We start from the raw sequence: 11,606 nt of genomic DNA on the forward strand, positions 1-11,606 counted from the left end.
ATTGACAGCACTAATATATATATATTTCTGTTTATCAAGGCTGCACTTAAAAAATTTTTAATTGTCTAGAGGAGACATCTCCAACCTAGGTTCTCGAGGCTCGCTGTCCTGGGTTTCCCTGCTTTAGCACAGCTGATTATATATTATAAGATTGCAGAAGGCTAAAAGCCTGTTAATCAGCTTTCAATTAAAATCAGCTGTGCTGGAGCAAGGAAACCTCTAAAACCTGCAGGACAGTGGGCCTCGAGGACCCAGGTTGGTGATGCCTGGTTTATAGAGCTGTTCTTAACAAATTTTTTTCTTCAACTGGTGTATACAAAATGACAAATAAATCTGTCTAAGTCTTGAGGATGAAGCATTTTAAGATATCTGTTCAAATTTTCTGTAGATTCTGTAAATACAGTCAAATTGCGATCAGATCAGTGCAACATCCATTGTAGTGTTTGCAAGCCGATCTCAGTTTTTAACAAACAAGGCAAAACAGTGGCTCTAATATATTACCCGACAGCTAATATCAACTCTACACACAAAATACAAAGAGTCAAAAGTGCTTTTCTTAGACTTAGACAAAACCTTATTGTCATTTTGTATGCACAGAATATATACAAAAAGAAATTTTGTTGTATACAGCTTACAACAGTGTAATGATATTGCAGTTGGGGTAGATAAACATTTACCAATAATAAGGGCAGCAGTGATCAGAAAGTACACAATGTAGGAGAAAAAAGAAACAAGTTTGAATAATGGTGCTAAGGGCATTGATGTGAAAACTTTCAGTGCATTGGACAAATAAATATCATGCATAATGCAGTAGAAACATTGAATTATGTCCTATGTCAAAGTCTAATGTCATAAGCCCCATTTCTAATGTCAGAAGTTACAATTAGTTTTATAATATGAATTAACCTTATAGAGGTTAGGTTAGATAATGATTTGATCCCTGTTTACCTGTAGCTTACCTCCACATGCCTTCAGTTGCAAGTCCAACCATACAAAATAAGAGGACACTTATTGAGCATGAAGCATTTTAAATTATCAGATGATCCCATAGATCCTGTAAATTTGTCCAAACAGATGATTTAACATAAGAATAATTCAGTCTGGCTTACATTAGTCAGAAAAGACTGGTGCTTGAGCAAGAGGGAAACTTTTGGCAATTAAACTGCAGTGATCAAAACTGTGCTGAGGAGATAAAATATATCACTACTGTTAACATGGAATGCTGTAAACATTTTTTCCTTTTCTAACTATCTACTACATAGAGAAAGTTCTGTGTCACATCACATCATTCACAGGTCTAATTTGAGACTTAGAGGTAAATAGAACATAGCTTCAAGGAAATAACCTATTCTGCAGGAGCCAAAGTGTATTTTATATAGTATACCCAAAATACTTAACTGTAAAAAACTGACTCTTAATATAGAAAAAATAACATGAGAGAAAGAAAGAGGTTTAAAAGTAGTTAATGTAAATGAGTGGGTACATTGAACTGGCTCAGTGACAGCTGACGCATCGCTACTCCAGAAGGCTGCATCCTGCATCTGCACAGTCGCAGTTCAGTCACAGTTTGAAAGATATGAGTTATGAACCACTGGAGATCAAACAAAAGCACAAACAGCGCTGGTTTATGATGTATTGACGCAATATGGTACTGGTTAACAGAGTTCAGGAACATTAGGAGTTAAAGCCCCCTTCCATAAAAACACAAACACATTGTGTCACACTTTCCTTGTGGGGACTTTCCATTTACTTCCACTAATTTCTATGACCTAACCCAGACACTTACCATAAGCCTAACCCCTAAAAACACATGCCTAACCCCAAAGCTAACCTAAACGGTTGTGGGGACCAGTCATTGTTCCACTTAAGTACCTGTAAGTCCCAAAAATGTAGCATATTTCTGGGAAATTCTCCCCACCAGGTAACAAAAACAAAGCCATACACACATTCTCATCTGACTATATGCAGTGAGGACCATTTGCTGACTCCCAGTGACCTCCACTGATTTTTGGTCATTTTTTACCTTTTCTATGCCCTAACCCTAAAATAACCACTACCAGTTCATACCTCACCCGAACCCTAAACTAAATCCAATTAACCATAAACCTAACTGTTGGCAAAATGCATTTGAGGACCAGCAAAATCTCCTTTTATAACAACTGGTCATCGATGTGATGGTAAAATCAGAAAAATGGCCCTCACTCTGATGCTCAGACAGGACACATGAATGAAAAAGTGATGGAAAACAATCGAGGTAAAAGAAAAAAAGAAGAGTAATCCCACCGTTAACCGAAACACTGAGGTCAATAATGCAGTAACACACATTGCACAATACCAATAAAAATAACAAAAGAGAAGATGGGATTGCACAAAATCTATTACTGATTAACTTATGAGTATATAGAAGTAAAAAATAGCAAGATTTTATCAATATATTATATGAGAGTTCAGGCAATCTTACACTCATATTTTATATTTCATGTCTTACTTTTCCTTCTTTTAGTTTTTCCTGATATTTACTCAGTCGGTGATTCTAAAATCCAGATGATTTAACAGTAAAGAAGTCCTAAACTTAAAGAGCTTAGTTTGATTGAATTGCATGTAGGAGCTTCTGGTGTTCAGAGAGGAAGAACAATTTTGTGTAAGATGCACATTTATGTATTTGTTGCAGGCATATAATAATTGCTAATCATTAAACTTCATTGATCTCACACTGGAAAAATGTACCTCTGCATTTAATCCATCCCCCTGTGGGCTGCCATTGTGTGGCAACCGGGGAGCAGTGTGGGGTTAAAGGTCTTGCTCAGGTACCCAGTGTGCAGGCTGTGGGGATCGAATGAGGTACGTGCAACCTTCTCAGTGCACAAGCGCACTGCTCTAACCACCAGGCCAACACTCTCCCCAAGTATGAGTATTGAAAACAATTTACATGTATCATGTGTTTCAATGTAAATACACTTTCTACTTTCAGATCATCACAGTGTGGGACAAAAACTTTAAGGAAGACTTAAAGAGAATGACAACAGCAATACTTAAAGGTACAAAGTTTATTATCAATATATTCAAACCAACTGTACAGAGTCTTAAAAGAGGAATCAAAGTAGAAACCGTCTTCAGAATGTGTTGACTATAAAATATCACTTACTTGCACACAATGTTTTAAAATGTTTTTTTTTTCTTTTTTTAAGAGAGCACTAAGTGCAAATATGCAATTTATTGCCTGCATAAAGGTTCAGAGACATTTTTAAAGAAATCCCAACTGCTTCTTCCGGTACCCACAGTATTTCACAACCAGTAATCGCAGTTACTTCAAGACATCCAGGAGATGCCAAATAAGCTTATGAACAACGTGATAAAAGCATGCATATCTTTCATATTCTTAAGGGTTCCAATAGATTTAATGTAACAGCTGTGGTTAGTTTACTGGCTCCGATTATGGCTGCATGACATTTTATTTACATTTTGGGATTATCTCTACTGCTACACAACAAATATCTAACCTGAGGTCATCATGACAGTACTCTGACAAGCTGTAACTTCAACTTCCATTTAGGATATTTTCTATATACAAACACACCAGCAGATGGGAGTAAAAACAAAAAAAAAATGAAGTTTTCCAAAATTTACAGGCCTTCATTTCAAAGTCTTTCAAAAAGGTTTCCATTTGTAGGCTTTTTTTAAATCAATTTAGGCAATGATGGAAAAAAAAAAAAAAAGGTGCATCGTTCATTGTTCTTATTAAAAGTTTAACCATAGATGAACAACAAGTTGAATGAGTTTTCGTTGGATTGTGCACATTTTCCTGGAGGTTATAAAATGTTTCCGTGCAGAACAGCTCAAATGACAACGCTGGTGCCGCTACGGGAACTTTTGTCCTGTGAAAAAGAAAGCACAGCTTTAGATCTACAGTGACGGGGATAACATGTTATCATTGCTATGGTGATCATTTCTGTGTCAATTTAAACAACGGGTTTCTTACAGAGTAGGGATCATTCCTCCGTTGTCCTGGTTTCTGTCCTGGCTCATACTCTGTGTACTTAGGAGGTCTGTCAGACCAGCCCGCTCCTCTTCTGCCCCCTGATGCTCCTCTCCTGCTGCTGCCTTCATCATCAGAGCTCCAAGATCCTCTGGATCGTCTGGTTGCTGGAGGGGAGTAGTTTCCCCTGGACCTGCTGTCAAACAAATCATCTCTGGAACGGGAGCGAGGGCGGTCCATGTCTGCCCTTGATCTGGTACGGCCTCTCCCGTCTAGAGATTCTTCGCTGTAGCTCCGGGGAATCCCTCTAGATCTGGCTGGTGAGGGGTGGCGCCTCCCGCCAGATGCCCCGCGGTCATAAGGGCGACCAAACCCGCTGCGGCTGCTCTCACTTGAGCTTGGAGGGCGGGATTTGGGTGCTGGGGGTGGAACTCTTCCTGTCTGCTTCTCCCTGATTGGTGGAAGTGTAATGACACGGCGATCCACTGGTCTATCATCGAGAGCAGATATCATACTGGGAGGCCCGGGAGAATATGGGACGTTGACAGGCATGTGCTGGGGAGGAGGTGGCATCTGCTGCATGTGGGTCGGTGGCGTGGACTGACAGGAAAAAAGAATCAGATGTGTCAAGTTTAATTTCTAAAAACGCCTTCTGTTATGCGCAACAATAACGAAGACTGTGACCAACACCTTTAATCCAAGCATAGGTTGTTCTGGGATTCATTACAAAATTAATACCTTATGTAGCAGGCTCCCATGTTATTTCTGTTATTTACTCCTCCACATTCACTTTTGCACCATCTAGTGGTTATTATGGTCTGAACTATTTATTATAGCATTAAGGTTCCACAGCACCAATTATTCACACGCCTACAGACAGCACTTTACTATATTACTGAGAATGCAGAGTAAAGAAGACACATAAAATATGCTAAATTTGTTAGTCTGAAGGAAGGGGAGGATAACCTTAGACGCCAGGAGAGTTTTTAGCCGCTCGTGGATGTCAGCTAACAAGGTTTGTCTCTTTTTTGTCAGTTTTATATACATTATTTGTCAATACCTAGATTATATGTGTTTTTATTCGTGTTCATTTGTATTTTCTTTTGTGACCAGTTCCAACAGGTTGTAAAGAGCAAGAATAAACCCTGTCTTCCTCTTAACCTTGTGCCATGGTATTCCTTGAGGGTGCTACACCTTAGACATAAACTATGCTTGCTTTTTGTACCTGCAGCAAAGCTCACAGAAAATACCATATAAGGTAATTTCATACAAGTTAGATGATTAAAAAAATAAATAAACAAAAAAAAAAAAAAAAACATACAATCCCCATCTTACTGGTGGCTAAATACCTGAAAAATATAGTCTCCCTCTCATAGAGGTACTCAAATCCATTAACCACACCACATTGCAAGGCGATTGCTTCCAAAAGGGAAGTTTTTATTTAAATAGCTGTACATTCTTAATTTAACAAAGCCATGTGAAGATGTTAAGAATGATAACGGTCATTTTACTGAGGGACAACTGAAAACATGAGGACATGAGGAAAAGGTCTAGCTGTAAAACATCAGGCACAGAGCTAGTGATTTCATTAGATCATATTAGGCGTGATGAATGGAGCAAATAATACCCCAACATTTATGTTTTTAAAGTTAACACCACATCGATTCAAGTTATAATTTAGAGAGCATTAGATCATCGTTTATATTTACAGAAAAGGCTAGTCTGCTTTTATGCATTGAATTTCAGTGTGAGTTAATAAACAAATTATATTTTACTGGCTTAAAAAATATAGAGATAATAATGTAATCAAAATGTCTTGTTTTCATTTATCATAGTAGCTTCTAAATAAAAAGGAAATCGATGCAAAAAAAGGTTTTTAAATAAAATTTCAAAGGAATAGTGTAAAACAGTTCACATCTCAACTTTCTGGATGTTTGAGTTCTTCCCAGTTTAAACGTTAAAGTGGGAAACATACCTGTAGAAGAGGACTGGTGACATCCATTCCCCGCACCTGCCGCTCCAGGTAGTCAAGCATATGATTGGTATTGGTAGAGTTGTGGTTGCTTTGAGCACTGGGAGGCGGCATGCTGTAAGACGTAGACTGAGGAGGAGGGAGGGGCATCGGCTTTAATGGGATGCTCTTCCCAGAGACGGATCCTAGACAGGCAATTATCACAAACACAGAACAGTCAAGTAAAATTCAAACACATGTAGAAGAAAAACTAGAAATCCCCCCCCCCCCCCCCCCCCCCTTCTTCTGTGCTGAACATTTAACTATCATCAGCCCTTTCTGCTTCCACCAAGCTCAGTCCCAGCTATAGGAATATGTATTTAAAAAGATGCAACGCATCTTTGTTGTGCCAAAGCATGTATTCAGCTTCTAAGAATATATGGAAATCTGCAGACTGATTGACAGTCAGTCACCAGCTGACATGTCACAAGTGTTTCACATGTTTCCCTGTGTTCAACTTGCCTAAAATTAATCAATGGTTAATTCCTAGACTACATCTAATCATGCCAACATATTCTGGAATATATTCAGGCATTTGGGCTTGTTTTGGTAGTGCATGGTTACTTGAAAAATGTGAAGGAAAATGCTGCACAAAGACGTAATATTGGACAAAACGGACATTTTTATTTTTATCTTCTGTATAGAGTCAAACAATTTGGGTTAAACACTAAAACTGGAATAATATAAGGGGCTATGAGGCTAGTGCAGAGATCTGCAAGGAGGGTCTGGAGGCTCTTTGGAGCCTCTATCATTACTTCAATTAGTGGATAACAATGATAAATAAGCCAGCTAATGGTTTGAAATACAGTTCAATAACAAATACCAAATTTAGAAACTTTAGCAGGTTTTTTAAAGAAAAATGTTTTACTAAAAATGTTTTTCTTTAAATAAGTCTTACAATAGAATGACATCAAACGTACCAGAAATATGTTTTTAGGTCTATAATCTTGCCAATGCTCTTCATTTTTCTGTTTTTAGCAAATCAAATAAAATCCTACTAATCCCAGCTTACTTTTTAATGAAGCGTTTTAATGTTGTTTTAAAGCCTTAAAGTACAATTAAATTGTTGGTTGTTTAAAATGACAACAGCTTTCCTATAACAGATATTTTAAAAAAAATAATTGTGTTTTATGTAATATTTGCAACTCCAAACACCTCTTTTTTTTTAGCTTGATTTGGGGCAAAATGGCTCTTAGGATTTTAAAGGTTGCACACTGCTGGACTAGTGATTTAGCCAATAAAAATTGTGAATGTCTGATCTGGTTGAATTATCTCTGTAAAGTGCCTTAAGATGAAATGTTGTGAATTGACACTAGTAATGCGCTGATGACATTTTTTGGCCCTGATACCGATAGCTGATACCTGACTGTGCAGTAACAATCGATTAAACTAATGTTCATTCCAACACAGATCAGAAACTTCGATCTTAACGCAGCAGATGTTAAAATGGTGCCGTTTTTAGGCATGTTTGCAAGGAAAACAGGAGGTAGACTGTAGAAAAGCAGTATTCATGTGTTACAATTATCAAAAGCTCATAGCTTGAGAGGCAGGTGTACCTGCATAGAGGGCTGGATTCATATGTGAGGGGGCGTGGCTCATTGGTCCATATATTGGCTGTCCACCCATCCATCCATTCTGGACCTGCTTCATCATGCGATGCTGCATGACAGCTGAAAGGTACGATTTATTAACAGTTAGAGCTTAAGATAGGGGGAAATAAACAGCCTTACAAACATATTACCTAAAATGTTCAAAAAGAATAAAGAAATATACACAGCAGATTTAGCATGTTGTCTTTTAAAAATAGAAGAGCAAATGATTGTTACAGCGTCACATATCTCTACCTTTTTCAGGACAGCAGCATTTCTGTGGACAGCAGGGGCAGCGGACATAACAGCAGCAAACCTGTGGGCAGCACTGGCAGCAGCAAATGCAGATGAGCATGAGCAGGAGGAGGGCACCTATGACGATAAACAGCACCACCAGCCAATCTAGGAGAGAGGAAGAAAAGGAGCGCTGGTGTTTAGATGAACTGTGCTACAGAGGGGAACATCCTAGGAGAGAAAATTATATTTGCTGTTTCTTACGGTAGACGACGAGCTGGATTTCTTTGTCAGAGTCACCAGTGGTGTCTCCAGGAGCATCGACAGCACAGAAGTACATACCATTGTCCCACCACATCACCTCATTTATCACCAAGTCTGCCTCTGTGCAAACACAAATGTAAACATATGTCAAAGTTTTTCTAAATGCATCAGTATGGTACATTTCGATAGAACATTTTATCAATTTGGCCTTTAAAAGTTATTTAAAATATATTGCTAAAGAAAATTTAGCCAAAAACTTGCTTCATTACTTCACAGCAATTTTAGTTTTTAACAGTTCCTCAACAAACATCCCAGGATGACACTCACAAGCTGATGCCAGGTGTTAAAATAGTGAAACAATAACGTGGCTCTTACTTTAAATAGCCTAACATTGTATCTATACTTGCATGTACGCACTATTTTGGATGGTGATCTTTCGCTCCCGATATTCAGATCCCAGGGTCGGCTCACTGCTCCCTCTCTTCTGGATTACAGTCCGCACCGTCCGCTGACTGTCTGGACAATCATTTGCCGGGTCCTGTCCCAGCTGCAGCGCAGACTGGTAAGCTGTAAAAAACAACATCTAAAAGGTTTAGATCATTACTTTATTATTTCTCTAATGGTGCTCAGAGGTCCCTACTCATTTTCAATGTTGGACCCCAATTAGATAGACATTTTGTAGTTTTTAGTGAAAGATATTTTTAAAATAGCCTTTTATTTTTACCTTTTGTGACAAAGACATTGTCTGATGAGCAGACTGACATCTCAGTAGCTTAGCGCTAATGCATCTATAAGCCAGTAGCCTATGAACAGATGAGATGTCAAGCATGATATTCAAGATGGATTTTGAGGATACTCAGAAACGACTTGCAACCATCTCGACTCAGATACCAATTTAAAAAAGTAAAAAAAAAAGAACTTGTCAAGTACGGGAGCTAACTATGAGAACGAGCAGAAGGCAGAAGAGCGCTGTGTTTTGACCACAGGTGGCATCACTGGAAAACTTCATAACTTCATCCAAGTATTATGGATTTTAAACAACCAGTGTTTGTAGTGATGCTATGACCAACTTTCTGTTTAAACCAATTTAAATGTTACCATGGCTATCTTATACATTTTTCTAAGGCCTACATTTGTGTGACCATCTTTTTGCTGCTGTAAGCACCAGAATTTCCCCATTGTCGGGCAATAAAGGGATTTTTTATTCTGTTCTAAATAACCAACAAGATAAATAGTAATATTTTTCTATAACCTACATTATATTCATTTACAAACAGACCACAATGTGAGAAATATGAAAAGCTTAATTGCCCATGAAAGCATGCACCTTCCTGCATATTTGTAATGGCAAAGTTATTTGCTTAGTGTTGCTTCGGTCCAACACATAAAAAAAGAAATCTTTAGAAACACACTAGATGTTTAAACCAGTAGGCAGGATAAAACAGCAGTCCTATTGATAGAAAAGTTGTTACACTTTTACATTTTACTTCATAATATTGCTGAGTAGACACAGATTTGAATCTTTTTCTCAGCAAATAAAGCCTGGTTCACCTGATTTGTTTCATCTGAAGTTACCAGCTGTTTAGTCACTTCCTCCTTTTTCTTATTTTGCCCTCAGCTCTTTCAGTTTAAAACATAAACCAGAGGATAATCTGATCGCTAGACATCTCCATTTTTACCCCCTCAAGGAGAGTTTAAAACAATTCATTATCATCTATTCATAGCTTACTGTACGGAAATAGGGGTCTGTGACTAGATCAATACCTTTCACCACTCAGAGTTTTCCTGGTGTAATCAGCGGTCATGATCCCCAGTAGTTTTTCTAAAAGTAAACTCAAACAGAGGCGAAATACATAAACTGATCCCGATGGCTGTAGATAACAGATACCAACTGGCAGTAGAGCAACTCCTGTTGAAACCCCTGCAACTAATACACCAGCCTCTCTCTATGACCTGAATGACATCAGCTTTACCTGTGGAGTAGTACTCCAGCACTGGATCCTTGCAGAAGGTCTTGAACCTCCATGTGACCAGAACCTCCTGGAGGTTTGCAGAGGTGGAGTAATCACAGCGAAGGGTCACTGAGCCAAACAGAGCTGTGGTCCTCTTGGTCTCTGGTACAGTCACTGTGATGCAAACAGACTCTGTGGAGAAACAGATCAAAACAGAGTGAGAGATTAAGCAGGTTTAGAGGACTGGACTGAAACAATGTGTGTGAGGGCCTCTCTGAAGCAGGGAGTCGATCTGAGACTGGTTAAACCAGAAAGACAGGTAGCTCAGACAAAGGTACAGGAAATGACTCTCAGTGAAACTGCAAGCCTTCATTCAAAAAAGGTGAAATAAAAACTCTTCAGACTTACAGTTAAATCAATTAAAATTAAATGAAGATAAGAAGTAGTCACTTGTAAACATTTATTTACTTATTTGTTTTTTTATTTACCATTTCACCTTTTGAAGTTTTTCCTTGGAAGGCAACAAGGAAGCCAGATAAGAAATAATAACTTAAACAGTGAAAACGTAACATATTTATTGAGATTTAAAAAAAAATACAGTGTAAATATCTGTTCTTCTCCCGGTTAAACGATTCAACGTGTTTGTTTTTTAGTTATCAAACACTGTCACATGACCGATACTCTTAATTTGGCTTAGTTTAACTAGAATCAGATAAATTAAACAATGCATTTATAAGAGTAAATGTTCCCAAATAGCATTGGGACAGAAAGCAAAGCGGTAATATTTACCTTTTAGAAGTGATAATAGCAAGGATAAGGGAATTAATATCCGCATGGTGGTAAAAAAAAGCACAAAAAAACAGACAAACAAACAAATAATCCTTCAGCTCCAAAGTGCGTCAAACTTCAGCGAATCTACAAAATGTGCTGAAAAACAAACGAACCATTGACCTATATTTCCACCTTCACCCTACACTAACAAACAGATAGTCCCTCTCCTAGCATTTAGAGCTCTTATGGCTGATACCGAGCTGCTATGAGGCCACACCCCGAAACAGGTGAGTTCATCCTGGACCGTGACGTCAACAGCGCACCAAATTTCCCCCGCGCACCTTATCAACTGATATGCAGTAAAAAAAGAAAAAAAAAAAAGAAAAGAAATTTATATTTGGAATAGGAGCAACATATTTTTGACTTATATAAAACGCAATTATTTGCTTAAATCTTAAATTATAACAACAGCATTTGTATGGTTTTTGATGATGGGGAATCTTTCAGACTACTTTTTTTTTTCATATGATGTGAGCAATGCAGAAACAATGTTGCTCATTTCTCTAAGCATCTACTGTTCTGAAAAGTATCTGGACAAAAAGTTATAACAGGAAGTTTTAAAAATGAGGTAGCAAATCAAACCTTTATTCAATGTTAAAACGAATGTATGCTACCACTGAAGATGTGTTATCATTGTCTCCCTTTTATCTCCTCTTTCTTTCATGTTTTCTCATTTTTTTCCGTTTTCCTTTCCTGCTCTACTTACATTGCAGTGTCCATAAAATCTGTAATTCTCCCTACATGAATTA

The 11,606-nt window shown here is 37.9% G+C and overlaps 1 protein-coding gene across 1 annotated transcript; it reads right to left on the minus strand.

Moving 5' to 3' along the window:
- Nucleotides 1–3,032: 3,032 nt before the first annotated feature.
- Nucleotides 3,033–11,043, minus strand: LOC119782335 (immunoglobulin-like domain-containing receptor 1). Its single transcript, XM_038283270.1, has 9 exons — nt 10,816–11,043; nt 10,048–10,218; nt 8,492–8,641; nt 8,075–8,194; nt 7,832–7,978; nt 7,544–7,657; nt 5,952–6,133; nt 3,980–4,576; nt 3,033–3,875 (listed from the first exon to the last, which is right to left on the minus strand). The coding sequence occupies exons 1-9, from the start codon at nt 10,859–10,861 to the stop codon at nt 3,837–3,839; spliced, it is 1,566 nt and encodes a 521-aa protein (XP_038139198.1). The 5' UTR covers nt 10,862–11,043; the 3' UTR covers nt 3,033–3,836.
- Nucleotides 11,044–11,606: the final 563 nt, after the last annotated feature.

The sequence above is a fragment of the Cyprinodon tularosa genome, unplaced genomic scaffold, assembly GCF_016077235.1.
Source record: "Cyprinodon tularosa strain WSP-4 unplaced genomic scaffold, ASM1607723v1 ctg191, whole genome shotgun sequence".
In the NCBI taxonomy this organism is placed as follows: domain Eukaryota; kingdom Metazoa; phylum Chordata; class Actinopteri; order Cyprinodontiformes; family Cyprinodontidae; genus Cyprinodon; species Cyprinodon tularosa.